The sequence below is a fragment of the Phocoena phocoena genome, chromosome 11 (genome assembly GCF_963924675.1).
Source record: "Phocoena phocoena chromosome 11, mPhoPho1.1, whole genome shotgun sequence".
Taxonomy (NCBI): domain Eukaryota; kingdom Metazoa; phylum Chordata; class Mammalia; order Artiodactyla; family Phocoenidae; genus Phocoena; species Phocoena phocoena.
The window spans coordinates 95966701-95990406 of NC_089229.1; the positions used below are offsets into that span (position 1 = coordinate 95966701).

Genomic DNA, 23706 nt, shown 5'->3' on the forward strand with positions numbered 1-23706 from the left:
TGGGGCTGCTTGCGGGATGCGGGGTACACAGGCTGAAAGAAAGCACCCCACCAATACACACCGCTTCCCCCTCCTGGAGCACAAATTCACACTTGCGTGGGCAACACACACAATTCTCCGGCACACATCACAGTTTTTCACGTGCAGGGCACACACAGCCCCTGCAGTCTCTCCCCGTCAGTGTATCACACACCCGCACACTCAGGGCCCTCTGGGGTGGGGAGGTGGGTAATCGGCCTCCAGAGGATTTTTCCCTCCCCAGGGAAACTTCGTCTTCCTGGGGCAAGCCTGGCAACCTCTCCTCTGGGTCTGACCCCACAGATCAGAAGATTCCAGGTCCCCAGAAAAGAGCCATCTCTCTCTCTCGCTCTCTCTCTCTCTCTCTCTCTCTCTCACACACACACACACACACACACACACACACAAATGAAGAAGAGCACTTCCTTAAAGTCAGTCTCTTGGATTTTTCTGTTAGCTCAGGGAGGCAGGGGTGGGGAGTGGGCAGGAATACAAAGCAAGCCATGGGGAGTCCTGGAGACAACCGGGTGTTCTTCCTGGAAGAGGCAGCAAGCTGGAGGGAAAGGAAAAGGGGGAAAGGGTAGGGACTGTGGGACGTGGTGAGAAAGGGAAGGGAGGAGAGAGAGGCAGAGGAGGCTGGGGATCCTGAGAGAAATGGATCAAGAAGAGGAGGAAGGGGTTTCCCTGGTGGTGCAGTGGTTGAGAGTCCGCCTGCCAATGCAGGGGACACGGGTTCGTGCCCCGGTCTGGGAAGATCCCACATGCCGCGGAGCGGCTGGGCCCGTGAGCCATGGCCGCTGAGCCTGCGCGTCCGAAGCCTGTGCTCCGCAACGGGAGAGGCCACAACAGTGAGAGGCCCGCGTAACACAAAAAAAAAAAAAGAAGAAGAAGAAGAGGAGGAAGAAGAAAACTTGTAAACCCAATTTTCTTGTCTCCTGAATCATTTGGGGGAGGGATGAAGGGGGGTATGGGGCAGGGAGACTGAGGCCCAGTGGGTATCTCTGAGGCCCAGAGGTACCCTCAGAGGGTTCATTCTCTGGCCAGCTCCCCACCCTGTCCCCCTGGCAAAGTTCACCTTCTAGAAGGTTCTGACAGGGTGAGTGGCGGGTCACTGCTCGCAGCCTGTGTCCTGATTAGGAGAACTACAGGTTTTGTCCTCTGGTAATAGGATTCTGCTGTGACGGAGGAGGGATCCTCGGCAGGGAGGCCCTGAACTCTCTGAGGCAACCTCCCTGTGGTGAAGGGAATCCAAGGTAGTACCGGGCATCTATGACCAGCCAACTGCAGAGATCTGTGTGGTATTTGTCCCTGTGTTCAAGAGATAGCAGTGGACCTAGAGGTCAAGAGACCTGGGCTAACCCACGTACTAGCCGTGTGAACCTAGGCAATCACCTGACCTCTCTGCATTCCATTTCTGGTCTAGAAACTGGAGATAGTAATCTTGGTCCTGTCACTACCAGTCTTGTAGGATTTTCATGAGGTTCAAATAGACTAAGGATGTGAAACTGATTTGTAGACAGCGCCACGCTGCTTGGGTGGTAAGGAACTGTATCTGCGCACGAATGTGCTGGTCTGTGCTCAGGTCAGGATGTAAGTCTGTGGTTCTGCTAACACAGGGTAAGACGCAGGCAGAATGGAGCAGCACAGGCTGGCAGTCAGGAGCCTTTGGATCTGGATCCGTCCTTGACGGGCTGTGTGACCTTGGGCTAGTCCCTGCCTTCTCTGGTCCCAGGGTCCTCTCCCAAACAGTGACAGCCCTGTGCTTCGTGCTTCAGACACCCAGCCTCACCCTCCAGGGCAGGCAGGGCCGGTCCCGCGTGCTCCCCTGAGATGCAAGTGAGCAGTGAGGGAGAGGGTCGAGAAGAAATCATCAAAGAAGGGCTAGGGTTTGAGTGAAAAGGAAATGGGGAAGAGGGGGTGTGAGTGAGCCTCTGAAGAGCGGACCCAAGGCCCACTGGACGGGGAGGGCAGGAGGTGGACAGAGGCGCTATGCCGGCTACATTCATCTGGTCCGCAGGCCCAGGAGACCAACAGGAAATGCAGGGGGAGCCAGCTGGGGAGGCTGCAGATGGGAAGCTCCTCCTGGCTGGGGCCTCAGGTGAGACTACATGTCTTCTGGAGCCGGCTGGAGGGACGAAGAATAAGAGGAGCGCGTCTGTTCCCCCCCAGCTCCTTGCTTTCCAGGCCCTCCCTGGCTCCCAGACCCTGCTTTTCTCTTCCAGCTCAGTGATGGCCTCCAGACACATCGCAGGCCCCCTGCCCCTCACCTCGCCGTCCTCCACCTCCCGCCAGCTACCTACCTCCTGGGCCATCCCTGCCTGCTTCTGTCCTCTCCACCACCTCCCTCTAGCCCCCATCTCCTCTTCTCTTCCTCCCCTCCCTTCCCTCTCTTCTCCCCCCTTCCCTCTCTGCCCCCTAGTTACTGCGAGCAGTGGCAGGTCTTCTTCTCACTGAGGAGTCTCTTGATCTGAGATGTCCGCTCTGCCCGGCGCTGTCCAGGGAGAAAGAGAGGAGTCGTGAGGGTCCCAGGCCTCTGAAAAGGAGCTGCCCCTTGGAGGCGGGCGTGGGAGGGGAGAGGCAGTGACTGTGGCTGAGGCCATCTGTCCCAGAATTAACTCTGCGCCTTCCTGTCTCTCCCTCCGCGTGGGATCTGGGACGGGGCCCAGCTGGCAGTGAGGTTGCTGAGCAGTGGGCCGAGGGAGCCAGAGCAGAAGCAGGTCACCGACACAGGGTATCCTTGTTGCCATACAGGCCTCAGGTGCGCAAGTGCCCCGCGGGGGGACGAGGACGTCTGGGGAGGCTCACTCACCCTGCGGTGCCAGCATTTAGCAGAGAAGATGCAAAATCCAGCGAGAAGCAGAAGACTGGTGATGCCCCCCAGCACCACAGCCAGAAGCTTCGGCCAGGCGTGGGCGAGCACCGGGGGCAAAACTGCAAGAGAGAGAGCTGTGCTCAGCTCCCTGCCCGCTGCACTCAGGCACAGGGCATGCGGCAGGGGGGCCCGAGGAGGGAGGGCCTCATTGCCCTGCCACACTTGGGTCTGGTCCTTGGGCTGGGAGAGCGGGGCAGGGTGCACAGGGCCCTCGGGGGCCCCCAGGGCTGGAAGGGAAAGGCTGGGGAAGGGGTTTTAAGGTTTAGACACTGCACTGTATCCTGGGGAGCTAGAAGCGGCGGTCCACGCCACGTGCCGTGCGCGTGAATGTGTGTATGTGTGTGTGTGTCTCTCTGTCTGGGTTTGAAGAGGAGCCAGGGAGGGGGCCTCTTGGTCAGGTGGACCCCATTCCTGGGCTGTAGACCTTAGGGAGATGGGAACTTGTAGGACTACAAGAGCCCAGGACCACACCCCACTTCACCTCATCACCCCTGTGTCCAGGCACCACACCTATAACCCACCCATCTCAGAGCAACCGGGAGGCTGGGTGGTCTCCACCAGCCTTGGGAGGGTCCCACGGTGGAGGAGGTCGGGGCTCAGGGTTAGGCCACGGAATCTGGACTCTCACTCACTCTTGACCTTGGATTCCAGCAGGACTTTGCCCTTGTCGCTCAGTAGACACTGCCACATCCCTGCTTCAGGGCCCAGCACGGTCACCAGCTTCTGCTGATCTGAGACCCTCATACTCTGGTTCTCCTTCTTCAAGCTCAGTATCAGCCTGGGGGACGTGGGTCCCAGCACCTCACAGGTCAAACTGTTTGGGGACTTAGTCACTGCAGAGGGACAAGAGCCTGAGACTGGGAGCCTGGACCTCTCGGTTCCCAGCACCTCCATGCTCTAAGGCAATTCGTAGGACAATGAAAATGATACTTTACATTGGCATTCCTCTTTTAGCCTCTCAGAGCACATTTTCATGCAGTTATAATGCAGGAAACAGGGTTTTTGAGGTCCAACAGTCTTAGATTTGAACCCCAGTCCCACTGCTTACTATCTGTGAGTCTCTGAACAAGTTACTTACCCACCTGAGCCCCAGACAAAAATTAAATGGAGAAATACATGTAGAGCGCTTGACTGGGCCTGGCAGGCACAGAGCATCAAATATTAGCCGTTATTATTTGTGAAGTTGTTACGATGATTAAGGAGATAAGGATGGGGAGAACTCAGTGTGGCGCCTGACCTTGTCACCATCACTGTCATACTGTTATCCTCCTTAGGAGAAAGCCGACCCACAGAGGGGACGGGCTTAGTCGGGGGTCACAGAGGGTTGGGCAGAGGCAGAACTAGAGCCTGGTTCTCAGGGAGGACCCCTGGGAATTCTAGTGGAGGCCACCTTAGGCCGGCTCTTGGATGTCAGGGACGGACAGAGGATTGCAACCTCCGTTCAAAACCAGCCCTTGATTGGCTCCATCAGGCAGCCAGGGCCTAGGCATCCCTCTGGGGGCCTGTCCTGCCTTGGAGGGTCCCAGGGCCAGGTCGCTCCAGCCCCACCCCGCCCTCACCTTCTCAGCCTATCTCCTCACCTCTCATCACCACGAGGTTCACTTCCTGATACAACTTCCCCTTGGTGAGATTCAGGGTCAGGTTTCCAGAACCTGCGTACTGAGGCAAAGCCTGGGGCAGAGTCAGGCGGAGGGGGAGCCCCTTACTCATGTGGAGCTTGAGGTCCTTGCGAGTCTTTCCCACAGTCACCTTCCCGTTGTTCAATTTGAAGGTGATCCAGGACTCGGGGGAGCAATTCCCCTTTGCCTGCAGCCAACTCAGCTCCCCGCTCAGATTTTCATCTCCGAATGTGAGTGGGAAGGAAAAGTTCATCTGCTCCCCCTCTTTTGCATAGACTGTGCTGGAGACCTCCTGGAAGGCTGGAGGGGGACGGGAGAGAACCCGGGTCCATACGCAGGCACGCAGCGGGTAGGCACGTAGTTGGGGGAGACGGGAGGAGACCAGGTGAGTCCAAACACCCAGGCTGCCATTCGGGTGCTTAAACTCCCATCTACCTCCCCTCTCCTCTCTCAGCTCTGCACGCCAGGGAGGTCCCACGGCAGCACCCCCTCCCCCTAGAAGCCCTCCTAGAACAGCCCAGCCACAAGGGCCCTCTCCCTCCTCGGGATCCTAGAGCACAGAGGCCATTTGGCCTGCACCACTTGGGTACATAAGTTATCACCCTTCACAAGATAAGAGCAAATACTGGCTGACTACGTGCCAGGTGCTGTTCTAAGTGCATTCCGTATGTTACTTCTGCCCATAACACGACAAGGTAGGCTAGACCATCCCTGTTTTACAGATGCAGAAACCAAGGCACAGAGAGGTTCAGTAACTTGCCCAAGGCCACACGGTTAAGCCAGAGCCAGGATTTCAACCAGAGTCCACACACTTCACCACCGCACACCCTACCGTGTGTCCCGTAAGCACCTGGAGGACAGGATCTGGGGTAGTGCCTGCCTTCTGGGCTCTTTTTTCCCTCCCGAAGCCTAGCTCAGGAGGCATCAAATTTGCAACGTCAAATTTCATCAGGGCTGGCTTGCTGCTGTGAGTGTCCCTGAATTAGTGGCTTTGCCAACTTGGTGGGAGGGGGGAGCTGAGGTAACGGAGAACATAGACGCCCTTGACAGCCCTCCTTTGGGGCTTCCTCCTGGGTCTCTGGGGTCCCTCACGTCCTCACATCCCCTGTCCCTTCCTTCCCCCATGTCCACTACCCTGAGGCGTGGCTGTAAATGAGAAGCTTGAGGAAGAGAGGGCCCAGTATGTCCCCCAGGGCAGACCCAGAACTGGAGCAGCAGCGAGAGCAGAGGGACCGTCTGTCAGGCCAGGGGGCCTGCGGAGGAGGGGAGCGCCTCTTACCCAGCACCAGGATGTGCTTGTTGAACACCAGCGTCTGCTGGGCCTGGGAGACGGTACATGTCCAGGTGCCACTGTCCTGCAGCCCCACCTGGGGCAGTGACAGACTCTTGGCCTCATTCTTCCTTTTATTCCCTGGACCTTTCCATTGCACTGAAGGGTTACTACCAGAGGGGCCTTCCAAGGTCAGGGTCAGGCTCTGTCCCAGCAGCAAGCGGGTGTCCGAGCTGGCAGTCACTGTGGGGGGAGCAGGCCAGTTGTGTCACACACACGCACCATCTCCAAGGAGAAGGGAAGAAGCCAGGAGACCAAGGGTGTCTCTCCGTTACCCCCATCCCAGCATCTCCCTTCTGCCCATCCCCAGCCCAAGGCAGCGTTTCCCTCTCCCCTCCCCCTCTCCTTGTCTCTCTCAGTCCTCCCTCTGTCTCCTGCCTTTCCATCCCCCTCACCCCCACCCCTAGGTCTCTTCGACTCCCCCTGCCTGACCCAAGGCCTGAGGAGGGGCTGAGGAGATGCGGCGGCCTGTCTGACCAGTCTCTGGACTGTTGAAATGCCACCAGCTCAGGTCTTGGTTTGGGTACAGGGATGGGAGTCAAGGAGGAAGGGAGATTGGCTGGAGGTGTCCTCATCCCAGGCTGCCCCACTCACATCTGAACACCTGCAATTCCACCTCGATCTTCTTGTCCTCCACTTCGCAGATGTAAGTCCCCGAGTCAGGTATTTCAAGATCCTTGATGACCAGAGGAAAGGATCCTTGGTCCCACAGGTTTATTTTTGATTCGACTCGAGAGTGCAGGTTGGAGGCACCTGGGAGTAGAATGCCACCGTATTGAGGAGGTTGGGGTACCCTGGAGGCACGGCACCCCCTGGCGAGGGTGGTGCCCACAACTCTGCTATCTGAGTTGCTCATTTCCAGCAGAATCTGCCTCGGGTCCTAATCTGAGAACCCCAGACTGGCGAGGAGGTCCCAACACATTCTTTTACCAGGCCAGGACAACATCTCACTAACCCGAAATATAAAATCTTATCCTCATTTAGAGAGCACCAACTCCTACATGCCAAACACTTTACATGCATCGTCTCAAGTAATCTTCACAACAGTTCTGAGAAATAGGTACTGTTTTGCTTATCTTGCAATTAAGGAAAGTGAGGCTCAGAGAAATTAAGTAGTTGCCCAAACTCTTGCTAACACATTATCGGCAGGAACATGAACCAGTACAATTTCTTTGGAAGGTAATTTGTTTCGTTTTCGTTTTCGTTTTTAAAATTCTTATTGGAGTATAGTTGATTTTAAATGTGTTAGTTTCTGCAGTACAGCAAAGTGAATCAGTTCTACATATACATACATCCACTCTTTTTAAAATTCTTATTCCATATAGGTCATTACAGAGGATAGAGAAGAGTTCCCTGTGCTATACAGTAGGTCCTTATTAGTTATCTATTTTATATACAGTAGTGTGTATATGTTAGTCTTAATCTCCCTATTTATCCCTTCCCCTGGAAGGTAATTTGTAATATCTACCAGAATTACAAATGCACATACAGAACTAAATGTTCACCAAGAAAGGAGAGGTTAAATAAATTAGAGTTCACCCATTCAGTGGAATGCTATAAGAGAAGAAGGAGAAGGCTCTTTCTATTCTGAGATGGAATAATATCTAAGAAACATCATTAACTGAATAAAGCAAGATATTAAGCAGGTTACCATTGCTCGAAAAGGAGGGGGAAAGTTATTTAACATCTATCTATCTATATCTATCTATCTATCTATCTATCTATCTATCTATCTATCCATCTATCTACCTGTCTCTCTATCTATCCTGCCTGGTATATGAACAAATATTTCTAGAGGTGAACGTAAGGAAATGGTCGCCTTGGTAGTCCCTAGGGAGAGGAAGTGCATCCCCATGAGACAGGTGTGGGAGGGCTTTTCACTTTATGCCCTTGTCTACCTTTTGAATTTATTTTATTTTATTTTTTTGTGGTACACGGGCCTCTCACTGCTGTGGCCTCTCCCGTTGTGGAGCACAGGCTCCGGATGCGCAGGCTCAGCGGCCATGGCTCACGGGCCCAGCCGCTCCGCGGCATGTGGGATCTTCCCGGACCGGGGCACGAACCCGCGTCCCCTGCATCGGCAGGTGGACTCTCAAACACTGCGCCACCAGGGAAGCCCTATCTTTTGAATTTTGACAACAGTAAGTGGTGGAGCCAGGATTAAGATTCAGGCTGTTGGGTACGCTGTGCAACACTGTCTCTGGAAAGTTCTGCAAGCACGGACATGCAGCCTCCTCCAGTCTCCTCATCAGAACTAACAACCAGCACCCAGAGGAAGCTCTTCTCTTTAGCTAACCATTTTCTGGGTGCAGCAGCAGCCCCAGAACTTCATTACAATGAAGGGCTTTAGCAGCTAAATTTGCATAGCAAAGACACAGACTTTTACTTAGAATGCATATTTGCAGGGATGGGGTGAAGGCGGCTGAGATAACGCTCCCACCCTCAATCCCCTGGCCCTCTCCCCATTTTGGCCTTGGTTCGGGAGATGTACTGTCAAGTCGGCCGTCATTCTCCCTTCTTGCCTCTTCCAGACCTCACAGCCCCTTCCCGCCGCTCAGGGCCACCCTCTCCAGGAGACCTTTCCAGATAACCTGTAGCCCTGGGCTCACACCCACCCCCGATTTTCCTCCAGCTCTGCCCACCTCCCCTTTCATTTGTCCTGCAGGAGTCCCTACCCTACCTGCTCTCTCCCCTGGATCCGTGTGCTGGTTAGCTCCCCAATTTTTCTGAAATCCTACTACATTCCTTCTCCAATCTACCAAACTTCTTGAAGGGGTAGCCTCCTCTGGTTCTGCCCCCGTGTCACTTCTTCCGATTCTCTCCTCCACATCTGAGCACCCTTCCCTTTTCTTCACCTTGGACTCCTATTCTGCTATCTACATTTAGGTGCTACTCTGGACTCTCTCCTGGATCCTCCTCCCCATTTCTGTAGACATTCTCAATTCCACCGCATCCCCCGTCAGCTCTGCAGATAACCCCCAGCCCCAGCCTCTCGCCTACATCCTGGGCCCACGTTTCCAGTGGCCCAAGGGATGACTTTATCTGGATGTCCTGCCATCACCCAAAACTCAATTGGTTCCAAATGAAATGTAACACCCTTTCCCTAAAATAACTTTTCCTCCTTGTTTCCCTTTTAAAACGTCTTCCGAGCCTCGTCATGACCCCCTTGTCCAGACTGTTCCATACCTTGTAAAAGTGATTCTACTTTGTGAAAGGTCAAAGATTATCAATGCATCTGGGATCAATTCATGGAGGAGACCAGTACTGAACCAAGCCTTAAAAGAAGTACAGGCGGTGAGCTAGAGGAAAGGGTTGCAGCAAGGACATCTAGGAAGGGGGAAAATCTCCAGGAAAGCTGCACAGGCAACCACCTCAAAGCAGTGAGGAAGGGGCTTCCCTGGTGGCGCAGTGGTTGAGAGTCCGCCTGCCGATGCAGGGGACACGGGTTCGTGCCCCGGTCCGGGAAGATCCCACATGCCGCGGAGCGGCTGGGCCCGTGAGCCGTGGCCGCTGAGCCTGCGCGTCCGGAGCCTGTGCTCCGCAACGGGAGAGGCCACAACAGTGAGAGGCCCGCGTACCGCCAAAAAAAAAAAAAAAAAAGCAGTGAGGAAAACACCTGGGTGTGAGGTTTCCGGCTGGGGAGCTGCAGCAAGCGATGCTGAGGGGAAGAATGTCAGGCAGAGGCTTCCAGGCTTAGCCTAATGGACTAGGGAGTGACACATGCAAAGCATTGCTTTGGGAGCCGGTACTGCTGCAGGAGGAAGAGAATTGAAGTAGGAGAGACTGGTAGCAGAGAGAATTGCCAGGAAGCTTCCACTGTAATCCAGGGGAGGGGTATGTGGCCTTGGCTAATGAGGGTGGAGTTCCCATGAGAACAAAGAAGATGAAACAGAAAAACACTTCCACGGGAAGGAATGGCCATAAGCAGTGACTGATGGGAAATCAGGGACTGAAGTAGGGGGAAAAAAAAAATTGGCTCTATGGTTCAGAAACTGGGGGAGTCAGGAGAGTGATGCTGCCGTGGTCAGAGATCAGGAAGCTGGGAAGGGGAGCTGTTCTGAAGGAAATTCAAATCATAGGAACAGAACAAAAACGTCAACACAAAAGAGGTAAGAATGTTTAGAAGGGAGTACATATGTTTCAATCTCACAGGCGATCATAGAAATGCAAATTAAACCAACAATGATATATTTTTCAACCATCAAATTAGCCAAAAAAAAAAGTTTTAAATATTACTATTCAGTGTCAGCAAGGGTGCTGGTGAGATAGGCACACAGTGACATTATTATCTAGACTTATTGTAAATGGCTAGAACCTTTCTGGAAGTGATCTTGCAGTATATACCAACTTTTTTTTTTTTTTTTTTTGCGGTACGCGGGCCTCTCACTGCTGTGGCCTCTCCCGTTGCAGAGCACAGGCTCCGGACGCGCAGGCCCAGCGGCCATGACTCACGGGCCTAGCCGCTCCGCGGCACGTGGGATCCTACCGGACCGGGGCACGAACCCGCGTCCCCTGCATCGGCAGGCGGACTCTCAACCACTGCGCCACCAGGGAAGCCCTGTCTTTAGTTTTTAGAAGTTTAATTATGGTGTCTTTTTTTAAAATTTATTTTATTTTTGAATTTTATCTTTGGCTGCATTGGGTCTTTGATGCTGTGTGCGGGCTTTCTCTAGTTGCGGTGACCAGGGCTACTCTTCGTTGCAGTGCGTGGGCTTCTCATTGCGGTGGCTTCTCTTTGTTGCAGAGCATGGGCTCTAGGCACGCGGGCTTCAGTAGTTGTGGCACGCAGGCTCAGTAGTTGTGGCTCACGGGTTCTAGAGCACAGGCTCAGTAGTTGTGGCATACAGGCTTAGTTGCTCCACGGCATGTGGGATCCTCCTGGACCAGGGCTTGAACCTGTGTCCCCTGCACTGGCAGGAGGATTCTTAACCACTGCGCCACCCGGGAAGCCGTAAGAAGTGTCTTGATGTGGATTTCTTTAGGTTTATCCTGCTTAGGCTTTGCTCAACTTCTTGAATCTATAGGTTAATATCTCTTGCCAAATTTGCAAATTTTTCAGCCACTATTTTTTCCAGTACTTTTTCAGTTCAATTTTCTTTCCCTTCTCCTTCACTCATTGACACAAATATTACATCTTTTGTTAGAGTCCCACAAGTCCCTATGGCTTTGTTCATTTCTTCCACTCTATTTTCTCTCTGTTCAGATTGTGTAATTTCTATTGTTCTATCTTGCAGTTCACTGATTCTTTCCTCTGTCCCCCCAACCCCAATGTGCTGTTGGGCTCATTCATTGATCCCTTGTATTTTGGTTATATTTTTCCATTCTAAAATTTCCATTTGGTTCTTTTTATGTTACCCATTTTTTTTTTTTTTTTTGGCCAGGCTGTGCAGCTTGTGGAATTTTAGTTCCCCAACTAGGGATCAAACCTGGGCCCCAGCAGTGAAAGCACCAAGTTCTAACCACTGGACCACCAGGAAATTTCCAACATCCTCTGTTTCTTTGCTGAAGCTTTCTGGTTTTCATTTGTTTCAAGCATGCTTGTAATTGTTTGCTGAAGAACTTTTTATCATGGCTGCTTTAAAGTATTTGTCAGATAATTCTAACCTCTCTTTCATCTCAGTGTGGGCATCTGTTGGTTCTTTTTTTCATCCACTTTGAGATGTTTCTGGTTCTTAGTATCAAGAGTGATTTTCACTTGGAACCTGGACATTTGAGTGTTATGTTATGAGATTCTGGATCTTATTTAAACCTTCTTTTTTAACTGGCTTTCTTTTATACCGTTCTTATTACTGCCAGGTAGAGGAAGAAATCTAGGTTCTCCTCTCACTCTCCACTGTGCTAGAGGGGGATGCTCCTCACAACTGGTCAGGGGTGGAAGTTCCAGTTCCCCACGTGGGGAAGTTCCAGTTCCCCATGTGGTCTCCATAGATCCTGGTTACTACAGGGTGATGGTAAAGGTCTTGACTCTCCACTAGACCTCTTCTGATACCACCCCAGCAGGGTGGGGTGCCTCCTGACTGCTGGGTGGGGTGGAAGTCCAGGTTCTTCCTGTGATCTCCACTGACTTTACAGGGGGTGGAGGAGCCTTCTCACTGGCTGGTGGGGATGCACAGCCCCATTCTCTACTTTGCATTCTCTGATCTCATCTCAGTGGAGGTGTTGGGTGCCTATACAGCCTGGGTGGGGGTGTGTGGAAGTTTAAGCTCCCATTCAGCCTTTGTTGGCATGGGAGGGTGTGGGGTCACAATTTTCCTCTGGTGTTTGGCTGAAGTAGAGCAGTCGTTATATTGAAGTTTTTTGTCTTGCTGGGTTGCTCCTTTCCTGGTCCTTTGACTAAAGAGAGCAGGCTTCTGTGAGGCTTATTTTCGTCTGTGCCCATCAGAGCTTCCAGGTTGCCGGCTTCTTCAGCTCCAAGACTGGGGTATTCGAGGCAAAAAGAAAACTCGCCAACCTGTTGTTCTTCAGGCCCTGAGGTCCCTACCAGTCTGTTCTCTTCTCAACACCTTTCAGAATCTTCTTATGTTAGTTCTATATGCAATGTCTAGGTTTTCATTTGTATTTCGTGAGAGGAAGAGTGAAAAGTATGTTACTATGGACTGAATTGTGTTCCCCCCAAATTCATATGTAGAAGCCCTAACACTCAATGTGATGATATTTGGAGATAGGGAGGTAATTAGATTTATATGAGGCCATGAGGGTGGGGCCTTCCTGGAGGGATTAGTGCCCTCATAAGAAGAGACCCCAGAGAGCCCTCTCTCTCTCTCTGCCATGTGAGGACACAGCAAATAGGTGGCCATCTGCAAGCCAGGAAGAGAGCGCTCTTAAGAACCCGACCATGGGGCTTCCCTGGTGGCGCAGTGGTTAAAAATCTGCCTGCCAATGCAGGGGACACGGGTTTGAGCCCTAGTCCAGGAAGATCCCACATGCGGCAGAGCAACTAAGCCCGTGTGGCACAACTACTAAGCCTGCACTCTAGAGCCCATGCTCCGCAACAAGAGAAGCCACCGCAATGAGAAGCCTGCACACCACAATGAAGCATAGCCCCCACTTGCTGCAACTAGAGAAAGTCTGCATGTAGCAATGAAGACCCAACGCAGCCAAAAATGTTAAATAAATAAAAGAACCCAACCATGCTGGCACCCTGATCTCAGGACATCCAGCCTCCAGAACTGTGAGAATATGTGTTTCTCTTGTTTGAGTTACCCAGACCATGGTATTTTGTTATGGCAGCCCAAGCAGACTAATATGTATGTCTACTCAATTTTCCGGAAAGCCCTTGTTTTTTATTATCTGCATAGTTTCCTACAGTTGTACCATAGTTTAACCCTTTCATCATTGATGGGTTTTCAGTTTGAATTCTGTGCTTTCATATTATAAGCAATCCTTATAACAACATCCTTGCACAGGTTTCATGAAATATTCCTAATTTTATTTCTGTCAAATAGATTTTCCAGGGAATTCCCTGGCGGTCCAGTGGATAGGACTCCGTGCTTTCACTGCCAAGGGTGGGGATTCAAACCCTGGTTGGGGAACTAAGATCCCGCAAGCCGTGTGGCATGGCCAAATAAATAAATAAAATAAAACTATTTAAAAAATAGATTTTCCAGAATAGCTATTACTAGGTAAAAAGATTTTAGAACTTTGTATTTAGTAAACATTGACAGATTACTTTAAAAAATTAGCCTAATAATTGATTGTCCCATCATGATATAATGTTCTGAGGGAGTAGGATAAAAAGTATGTATAGTATGATATCATCTATGTAAATAATATATATTTTCCACACTAAACAAAGATCAGAAGGAAGTAAATGAAAATGTTAACAACAGATATCTCTGAGTGGTAGAATTATGTGTGCATTTGATTTTCTTCCTTATTCTTTTCTGCATTTGCCAAATATTCTATAATGAGCATGTAATACTTTAAAAATCTGGAGAAAAAAACAGTTAACATCAATAAAATTTACATAAAGGAAGTAACATATTGAAAAGTGCACATTGATATACAGTTGCATCTTACTATAGCAGATGCCATTTCAGCAAAATTTGTATAATAAAAAGATATCTAAAGAGCAAGCTGACCTGGCCCACAGATTTCACTTCTAGGAATTCATCCTACAGAGACATTTGTACATGTTTCCAAAGATACCAGGTTTGACTCACTGAAGAATTCTTTTTTGTGAGAGCAATAAAATGAAAATAGCCTAAGTGTCGAACAATATGGGATTAGTCAAATAAATCATGGTATAATTATACAAAAGAACTGTGCAGTCACAGAAAAGAAATGAGGTAGAAATATATAGAGAGGGACAGATATATGCAGATATAGATAGATGCACACACATATTGAATACAGAACAATCTTCAAAATACCTGCATAATTTTAAGAAAAAAAAAAAACCCAAGGTTAGAACCAGGTGCATTGTTATGGTGTGCTCATTGCCTGAATGTCTCTTTTGTTCTTTACTATATTATATCACCAGCACCTAGAACATTATCTAATTAATTAACATATAGCCTCTCTCTCTCTCTCTCTTTTTCTCTCTCCATATATATATATACACATATAATATACACCCATATATGATAAATTGATTTTATGTAAGAAGAGAGGGGAACCTATATATATACGCTTCTACATGCACAGTTCCTCTCTTTTTTTTTTTTTTTTTTTTTTTTACGGTATGCGGGCCTCTCACTGTTGTGGCCTCTCCCGTTGCGGAGCACAGGCTCCAGACGCGCAGGCTCAGCGGCCACGGCTCACGGGCCCAGCCGCTCCGCGGCATGTGGGATCTTCCCGGACCGGGGCACGAACCCGTGTCCCCTGCATCGGCAGGTGGACTCTCAACCACTGCGCCACCAGGGAAGCCCCCATTCTATTGCTTTTAATGAAAGTAAACCAAGTATGGTCATGGATCTGTAGCAACAATATTCGTGAAATCATGGGTTTTATATGATAGTTATTTTTCTAATATCCATTAATATAATGAAATTATAATAGACCACCAGAAGCCATTCCCCAGCCCACCAGCAGCTGGCAGAGGGAGGCTCTGGACTTGGAGAGTCCCTGAGACCCTCAGCTGGAACCTCCAGGATCCCAGAGTTTACTAGGAGCTGGGCTCTGACACCAGGGATGTTCAATCCCTGGGGCTTTCCTCTCTGAACGGGGAGTGGGGCCAGCCTACCTTTGTGCCAGAAGTAGCCATGACGCCCCAGAATCTTGGTCTGGTAAGAATTTTTCCAGCTGAAGAACAGGCTCTTATTCTGGGAAGCTTTGCAGGGCAGCTCTGCGAGTTCTCCTGCCTTACCCAGCACCACTTTCTTCCCCTGAGTGCCGGCTGGGAGCATCACTAGGTGGAAAAACAGGGGGTCAGGCTTCGAGGGTGTGGCTGCGCTGCCGCCGCCTCCCCCCCCCACACACACACTGCATTTCCCAATCGGCCCCTCCTCCCAGGCCACCTGCACCCAGACTCCAAGTCTGAGCACTCACCCAGTTGCAGCACCAGGAACAGGTGCCTAAGAGAGGTTCCGGGGTCCATTGTGGCTTTGCTGAGGCAGGCAGGCACCTGGGCCTCCCCGCAAAGGAAAGGCAGGGCCTGGGGGAGACATCAGTCATCAGTCAGCAGGCATTCACCTGGCCTGGGACCCCTTCAGGACCTGGACAGCCAGGCCAGGACCTAGACGTGCAGATCTCTAAACAAGACACCCACTGGACGTGCCACACATGCTGTACCCAGACCAGGGGTGGGTTCTCTGCCAGGTGGGACCAGAAACGGATTCTCGGAGCAGGTGGTAAATTGGGACTAGGACCAGGGAGCCAAGCCAGGTCATGAAGGTCCTTGAGTGCCATACTGGGAGGCTGGGACTCGACCCTGGGCGCTAGGGAGATTTACTTAGAGAAGGACAGGAGTAGATTTACAAGATAGATGCCTTCAGCTGTTGAGCAAACAATGAGCTGGAGGAGGTCAAACACTGGAGGCAGGATTTCAAGAGTCCTGGTGAGAAAACTCCAAACTACAACTAGAACTACCATATGACCCAGCAATCCCACTACTGGGCATATACCCTGAGAAAACCATAATTCAAACAGACACACGCACCCCAATGTTCACTGCAGCACTATTTACAATAGCCAGGAGATGGAAGCAACCTAAATGCCCACTGACAGAGGAATGGATAAAGAAGATGTGGTACCTATATACAATGGAATATTACTCAGCCATAAAAAGAAACGAAATTGAGCTATTTGTAGTGAGGTGGATGGACCTACAGTCTGTCATACAGAGTGAAGTAAGTCAGAAAGAGAAAGACAAATACCGTATGCTAACACATATATATGGAATCTAAGAAAAAAAAATGTCATGAAGAACTTAGGGGTAAGACAAGAATAAAGACACAGACCTACTAGAGAATGGACTTGAGGATACGGGGAGGGCAAGGGTAAGCTGTGACAAAGTGAGAGTGGCATGGACATATATACACCACCAAACGTAAAATCGATAGCTAGTGGGAAGCAGCCGCATAGCACAGGGAGATCAGCTCGGTGCTTTGTGACTGCCTGGAGGGGTGGGATAGGGAGGGTGGGAGGGAGGGAGACGCAAGAGGGAAGAGATACGGGAACATATGTATATGTGTAACAGATCCACTTTGTTATAAAGCAGAAACTAACACATCATCGTAAAGCATCATTTAACTCCAATAAAGATGTTAAAAAAAAAAAAAAAAGAATCCTGACGACACAAGATGAGGCCTGAACTCAGAGAGGTGGACTAGAGGGAGGAGCTCTGAATTAAAACTCTCAGGACTGAGACTTCCCTGGTGGTCCAGTGGGTAAGACTCCACGCTCCCGATGCAGGCGGCCCAGGTTTGATCCCTGGTCTGGGAACTAGATCCCACATGCATGCCACAACTGAGAAGTCTGCATGCCGCAACTAAAGATCCGCATGCCGCAACTAAGACCAGGCACAGCCAAAATAAATAAATAAATAAATATTTAAAAAACAAAATAAAACTGCCGGGACTTGGGGCCTGATTCAGTGTGAGTGACGCGGCCAGAGAAAGGGCAGAGGGCGATTCCCTGCTCACTGTCGGACTGACCCTATGAGGCCTCTGAGTGGGACAAGGAGAAAGGTGATGTTTCAGAGTTTCTGTGGGCTTGGAAGACAGACAAGGCTGTGGAGGAGGGGGTCGCAGAAAGGTTCTGAACAGGCCTCAAGGAATGGGCGGCACTGGGTTGGAGCAGTGATTCTCAGCGTGTGGTCAGAGGTCATCAGCAGCAGCTGATACCTGAGAACATGTGAGAAAGGCAAACTCTCAGGTCCACCCCAGAACTGCTGAATCAGAAGCTGGGGGTGTGTCCAGCCACCTGTGTTTTCACAAACCTCTGGGCGACTGATGGACGCTCAAGTCTGAAAGCCCTGAGCTAGCTGGAAGAGAAAGGGGAGGGGCATCCCACTGCCACGTGCAAGGTCAGGGGGCTGTGGAGGGAAGTAGTGGGGGGTGACATGGGAGGGCGCGTGGAACCTGACCTTGAATCTTCAGAGGCAGGCTAGAGGGTGAGGGCTCGGCTCTGCAGGCCACTGGGAGTCGCTGCTGTTTTTCTGAGCAGAGATGTGAGTGGTCTTTGTAGAGCTTTAGGAGGCTTGATGTGGTAACGGGACAAGACAGATGACATGGAGGAAGTAGAGACTAAAGGAAGGCCACCAGACAGTGCCTCGAAGGCAGGCAGGGGCAGGCTCGAGTGCCTTCGAGCAAGCCGGGTGGAGGAGGGTTGGACTGGGAGTTTGGGATTAGCATACGCAAACTATTATATACAGAATGGAAAAACAAGAAGGTCCTATTGTGTAACACAGGGAACTATATTCAAGATCCTGTAATTAGCCATAATGGAAAAGAATATGAAAAAGAATGTATATGTATATATACACGTACCTGACTCACTTTGCTCTGCAGCAGAAGCTAACACGACCGTTGTAAATCAACTGTCCTGCAGTTTAAAGAAAAGTGTCTTTGAACTCCAGGCCCAGGCTGTAAGCGGGCCTCAGAGCATAGACGGCCTTGGGGGCAGTGTCGGCATGCACCTGGCCCAGAGTTTGTGCATCCAGACCTACTTTTCTCTCCCCCTCTGCCTGGTCTTTCTCTCCCCCGAGACCACCTTTGCAATGATCTACCCCCTCTGAACTCCCACAGCCTCCCACTCTGAACTTGACACCCCCTTGGGCACATCCCACCTTCTTCCTTCGGGTGCAATGACTTGGGTTCCCACCTCTCCTCCACCACCCTGATCTCCTCTGGGTTAGAGGTGATGGTCCAGCCAGCAATGCTGCCGCTGGCACCAGCTGGAGCACAGAGAAAGGTCTCGGGTTGTGTTTGGGTAACTTAAACCAAATTGAATTGAACAGAATAGGGGAAATCACTGATTACTTTTTTCTGTACGCAACATGTTAATTCTGTTACTAAAATGGGTCATTGAAGGGTCTGTACCCACCCGCGCCTGGCCTGGACGAAGCCCAATCACCGGCGTCCACGCTGCCTTTCTCGTGCGCATCCCCCCAGGCATGCTCCTTCCCCTCTGCCCTGCTTTCCACAAGGAGGCTGACTGCTACACACCCTACACAGCGCATCACCCCGGCTCCCTCATGCTCCAACTCCTGGTTGGGGTTGGCCACTGGGAAGCACCCACAAGAGATGGGAGGGCCGGGGAGAGAGGCTGGGGTATTTGATCCTTACGCTCTCCCGGCTCCGGGCATATTTTCTGGCAATGGCTGTATTCCCTCTCTCCCCGCTCCCTCCCCTGGCAACTGCAGCTCCTGTCAGATGGCCCCCTAACCACAGCTCAAACCCTCACTGGGTTCTAGAAATAACAGGTTGGCCCTTTCCCCTTCAAGACTCTGCCTCTTCCTACTGGTATCTGGTTCCTCAACATGCTGGTTGGGCCCCTGTCCACACCTCTTTCTGCAGATGGTCTTGAACCATCTGAGACGCATTCTGTTTCCTGTTGGGCACTGATCCATGATTAGGATGTAGCACTCAGATGGGTGCTGAGGGCTTGGTCCTCCTCGTGAGGTTTGGGGGGCAGGGGGAAAGCCCCCTCCTGTTGCTCCATCTGCCTGAAAGAGGAACTATCCTGGGCCTAACTCATGGTGGGAACTGGATAGAATTCTTTAAATCAGGGAAATAGGAAGAGGAGAGGTCATGAAGGAGGTTTCCAGGAAAGGAAGAGGGAGGCTAGTCACGGGCGAAGTTGTTTTGCAAGTTGGCCTAGGCCGTGGAGGCACAGAGGGGAAGGCTGGGGTGAAAGTGTAGGGCAGGGCACGCTGACATCTGAGAGCGGGTCCCACTGCCGCCACCCCAGACTCACCGTGTCCTTGGTGAGCGGAGAGTGAAGGAGTCTGCATGTGGGATAGCCCTTCCCTGGGGTCCAAAGTCAGCCTAGATGCCTGAGCAAGGTTGGGGACATTCTCGCCTCTCCCCAAGTGGTGGTCATTCTTTCTTCCCCACTCGGTGATCCTGGGGTCTGCGCAAGGGCCACCTCTCGCTACCAGCTCCCTGCGCTGCCCCAAACCACCGCAGGCCTCAGCTTGATGGGGGAGGTTCTAGGTTTCCAGCCGCTGTTTGCTTTGGTGTCTGGGGCCTCCGCTGCTGCCTCAGAGAGCTGGCCTTTGATTTCCACATCCTCAGCCTCCCCAGAGGCGCTCTGCCCCGGTACAGTAGCATCCTGTACACCACAGCCCCTGAGAGCGGCTGGGAGGGCCCGCTGGTCCCCGAGGCCCTGGCTCCTCTCTCCCCCCGTTTCTCTGCTCACATCTGTGCATTCCTGCACCTATGCTTCCCCACGCTGATGCCTCCACCTTCAACTCCCTGCATCCGTGTCCCCCTTCCTCTGTGCCTCAGACACCAGGAGGTGAGTCTGGCTCTCCTGGGCTCACCTTAAGAGCCCCTTGCCTCTTCTCCTTTAGCATCCCTCCTCTCTCCAGCTGCCACTATTCTCTAGGCCCTTCTGGCCTGGAAACCGGCATCCAGACCTCTGGCAGGGATGCAGGCTTCCACAAGCCTCTATGTGAAGGGAGCCTGCAGAACACAGCCTGGAGCCCAGGGGTGGATGCCAGGGAGATGGCTGCAGGCTGGACAAAGGGAAAAGGACAAGGACTTCCCTGGCAGTCCAGTGGGTAAGACTCCGCATTCCCAATGCAGGGGGCAGGGGTTCGATCCCTGGTCAGGGAACTAGATCCCACGCGCATGCCACAACGAAGATCCAGTGCAGCCAAAATAAATTAATTAAATTAATAAATATTTTTTAAAAAAGAGAGAAGGGAAAGGACAGATTCAGAGAAACACACAGAAGCCCCAAGGGAGGATGACGGGAGGATGGGTAGGAAAGAGGGCGGCAGGGAGAGACCCAGAGCAGCTCATTACAGCAACAGCTGCACTTCACACAGTCCACGATCACACACAAAGCCCAGGGGCGTACAAACAAGGTAGGGGCAGAGGTTAAGCGAAGGAAATTCTGAGGCCAGACCCACGCCCGGAGCAGGACACCCAAAGAGAGGCGACGAGAAGCCAGAGTGGCGAGGCCCCGCACACCTTTGGCGCCCCGAGCCTCCCCGCCCCGGGCCGCGCTGAGGAGCGAGGCTGGGGGGGAGGAGGCGGGCGCATCCCCACCGCAGCGCCGGTCTGTGGTCCCACAGGCGCTTTCATCTCCTCCCCACGGCCCCCATCAGCCCCCTCCAGCCCCGCCGCGGGATGCGGCCTCCACCGCACGCGCCCGGGTGCTACTGCTCCCCGGCTTCACAGGAACTAACTTCCTAGAGACATGGTCCCTCTAAGGGACCCTTGTGGTTCCCTGGCTGCAACCTCCGCCATCCTCTCCTTTGCCTCTGACGCCCACGTGGGGAGAGCGGAGCCCCCCTCCTACCACAATCCCCCGAAAGGTGCAGAACAGTCCTCAGCCTCAGAGCCCACAAACCCAGGCCCCCGCCTGCTCCTACCTGACAGATCAACCAGCGCTCACTGAGGGTCTACAGCGCGCCGGGCCCTTGGTCTCCAACTGCGTGGCGGACATCGCCGTGGCCAGGATCAGGGCCTGAGGGCTGAGGGGCTTCTGCCCCAAACCGGTCGGTAGGGGGAGTTTTTATCCCAGGGGGGCCTCTTCTACCTAAGGGGCCCCACGCTGAAAGAGGGAAACAGCCCGGGATTCTCTCTGACCTGGTCCTCTGGGAACCCTTTCAGCTGAGGTGAGGAGGGCGGCCATTTTGTTCGAGCCCAGAGCCTACACAGCGCAAGAAATTGTTCGTCAGAACATGAGGTGCGTGACCTCCCCCATCAGGTTCTACCCTCAGCCTCGCAGCCCGAAAAAGTCACGCCACAAGAGCAGGACGTTCAGGAAGAGCTCTCCCACCCAGAGTGAAATCTTTGAATTAGCGAGAATGGGGCCTTTCTATTTTGAGGGATCTGACCGTGGGGAGGGAGGCCCTTCGCCCAGAATCCAGCCAGGAAGGGAGGACAGAGGACACCCAGGGAGCAGGGCTGGAGGCCAGGGAGGCCTCAGGAAAGAGGAAAGGACCCAGGGCATGGAAGTGGAAGTCTGGGGTCCTCAGGGCATCCCACTTGAGGGGTATCACCTCCTGCGTGCCCCCCCACCACACACACACACACACACACACACACACACACACACGCCCACCAAGCCCAGGGAGGGTCTGCAAATCTTTTTCTAATTCCCACTAGCCTCCTTTTGCAGAGCAGCTGAGACACCTAAAACCAATTCCTTAGAACCAATTTTTCTAACGATGTCGTGGCCTAAAAATACGTGTCTGTCACTCTTACAGCGTGCCATACCGAAGAGCTCGGTTTCAACCCTTTCTGGGAATGTTACCTTTCAACTGCTTCATTAATCATTTTGAAGCTAATTAAAGTGGAAGTGCCTTTAGACATATTGTTCAAAAATCCTAAAAATGTACAAAAAGTCAACAGAAGTGTAGAAACCCATAAACGGGGAGTCGATGGCGGCTACATCAATCACACAGCTTACGAAATGCTGCAAGTATGAGTTCTGGTGTGCGTTTTTGGTGATTGGGTCATTGGGAAAATTAATTTTGGGGGAGAGTTGTCTCTAGACCAGATTCTACTTCTCTTTCTCTTTTTCTTGCTTTTGTTTTGTTTTCTCTTTTCCTTTCTTTTTTCTAGGCCTCCTCCCTCCTTAATATTTGTTGATTATTTTTATGTCTTTCCCATCCCTCCTTCCCTCTTGTCTTCTTTTCCCCTCTCCCTGTCTTCATCTCCTCCACTCCCCAGGACTAGTGGCCTTTCTCAGCCCGGGGCACCCATTCCTTCTCTGCTCTCGGAGTCATCCTTCCAAGTCAACACCCTTCCGCTCCAGAAACCGAGCTGTGCGCCGTGGGACTGCGGAGAGAAGTGTGGCGTAATCCCCAGCCTCTGCAAGCTCCCATTTCCAAGGGGAGATCAATGCTCATGAAATGCAAGAGAAGGTGGTCAGAGCTGTGGGCAGAGACCTGGAAATCCAACACATCTTCTGTGACATTCCTCTCCCCTTCCCTGACCCTCGGGAAGGAACAAAGCCCTGTCTGTTCCTCTTACCTCTGGGCCTGGATCTGTCTTCCCCTCTGCTTCTTGCACAGTGTGTCTATGTGAGCGTTGGGAGCGAGAGCCCACGGGGGAGAGCGCCTGTTACTTCTGCAGAGATGTGCTCAAACGGAGAGACAGGAAGCCTGGTAGTGAGGCTCCTCCACGCCCCAGGCCTGGGCCAGCCCCCAGCGTCACCACCTGGGGCTGGGGTCCCCACCCCCTGCTTCTTGGGGAAGTTGTCAAAATGAAAATGGCAAAGTCAAGGGAAAAACATCTGTAGAACCCAGCCAGAGCCCAGAGCGTCACTGCGCTTCTCATTGAGTAGCGAGAAAAAGGGTCACTGTGCTTTTCGTTGGGTGGCAAGAAAAAGATTGTATCAGTGATGCTACAATCTGGCCTGGGCTTCAGGGAAAGCAGACGTGGGAGGCGGGGAGATAGAGGGTCTACGATAGCCGTTGTGGTCAGCCCCACACAGCCCCTGGCTCCAGGGCCCTGAGGACATTTGTTCAGGGGGGGCTTCTGGGGCTCCCTCCCCAGGGGCATTATAGTTAGGCCCGTGTAGCAGAAAGGGCCTGGGCTGAGGCGTTTCAGACACCCAGAGTGACCATGGACCAGGCTCCTTTCCTCTGGGCCTTCGTCTCTGGCCAACCCTCAAATGTTTCTCTCTGGTCCAGATCTCTCATGAGCACCAAATGGGGGTACCCGTCTGCCCATTGGGTTTCACCGTTTGCATGCTCATCAGACATAGCAAACTCAATGCATCCCAAACCAAATTCATCCCCTGAATACTACTACCCTCCAAGCCTACTTCTTTTTTTTTTTTTTTTTTTTCGTGGCACGCGGGCCTCTCACTGTTGTGGCCTCTCCTGTTGCCGAGCACAGGCTCCGGACGCGCAGGCTCGGCGGCCATGGCTCACGGGCCCAGCCACTTCATGGCATGTGGGATCTTCCCGGACCAGGGCACGAACCCGTGTCCCCTGCATCGGCAGGCGGACTCTCAACCACTGCGCCACCAGGGAAGCCCCCAAACCTACTTCTTGTTCAAGTTTCCCACTCAGTGAGGGCTCCACCATCCACCAAGCTGCTCAAGCCCAAGGAACTGGGTGTACTCTCTGACTCCTTCCTCACCCAACCCCTCCCATGTATTTATTTACCAATTCCCCTGGACGTTACCTTCTAAGCAGCTCTGAAGTCTGTCCAAGTCACTCTGCCCACCACCACCACTCCAATCCACGGTGCCATCATCATCCTTCACCTGGACCACAGCTCCTGCCTCCTCATTGG

General features: G+C 52.2%; 1 protein-coding gene across 1 annotated transcript; it reads right to left on the reverse strand.

The window, feature by feature from the left end:
- Positions 1 to 929: 929 nt before the first annotated feature.
- Positions 930 to 22465, reverse strand: CD4 (CD4 molecule). The gene is made up of 10 exons (XM_065886977.1): positions 22435 to 22465; positions 15329 to 15434; positions 15024 to 15188; positions 6434 to 6592; positions 5789 to 6022; positions 4471 to 4809; positions 3523 to 3723; positions 2828 to 2949; positions 2442 to 2509; positions 930 to 2143 (listed from the first exon to the last, which is right to left on the reverse strand). The coding sequence occupies exons 2-10, from the start codon at positions 15375 to 15377 to the stop codon at positions 2113 to 2115; spliced, it is 1368 nt and encodes a 455-aa protein (XP_065743049.1). The 5' UTR covers positions 15378 to 15434; positions 22435 to 22465; the 3' UTR covers positions 930 to 2112.
- Between the last annotated feature and the right edge of the window lie 1241 nt (positions 22466 to 23706).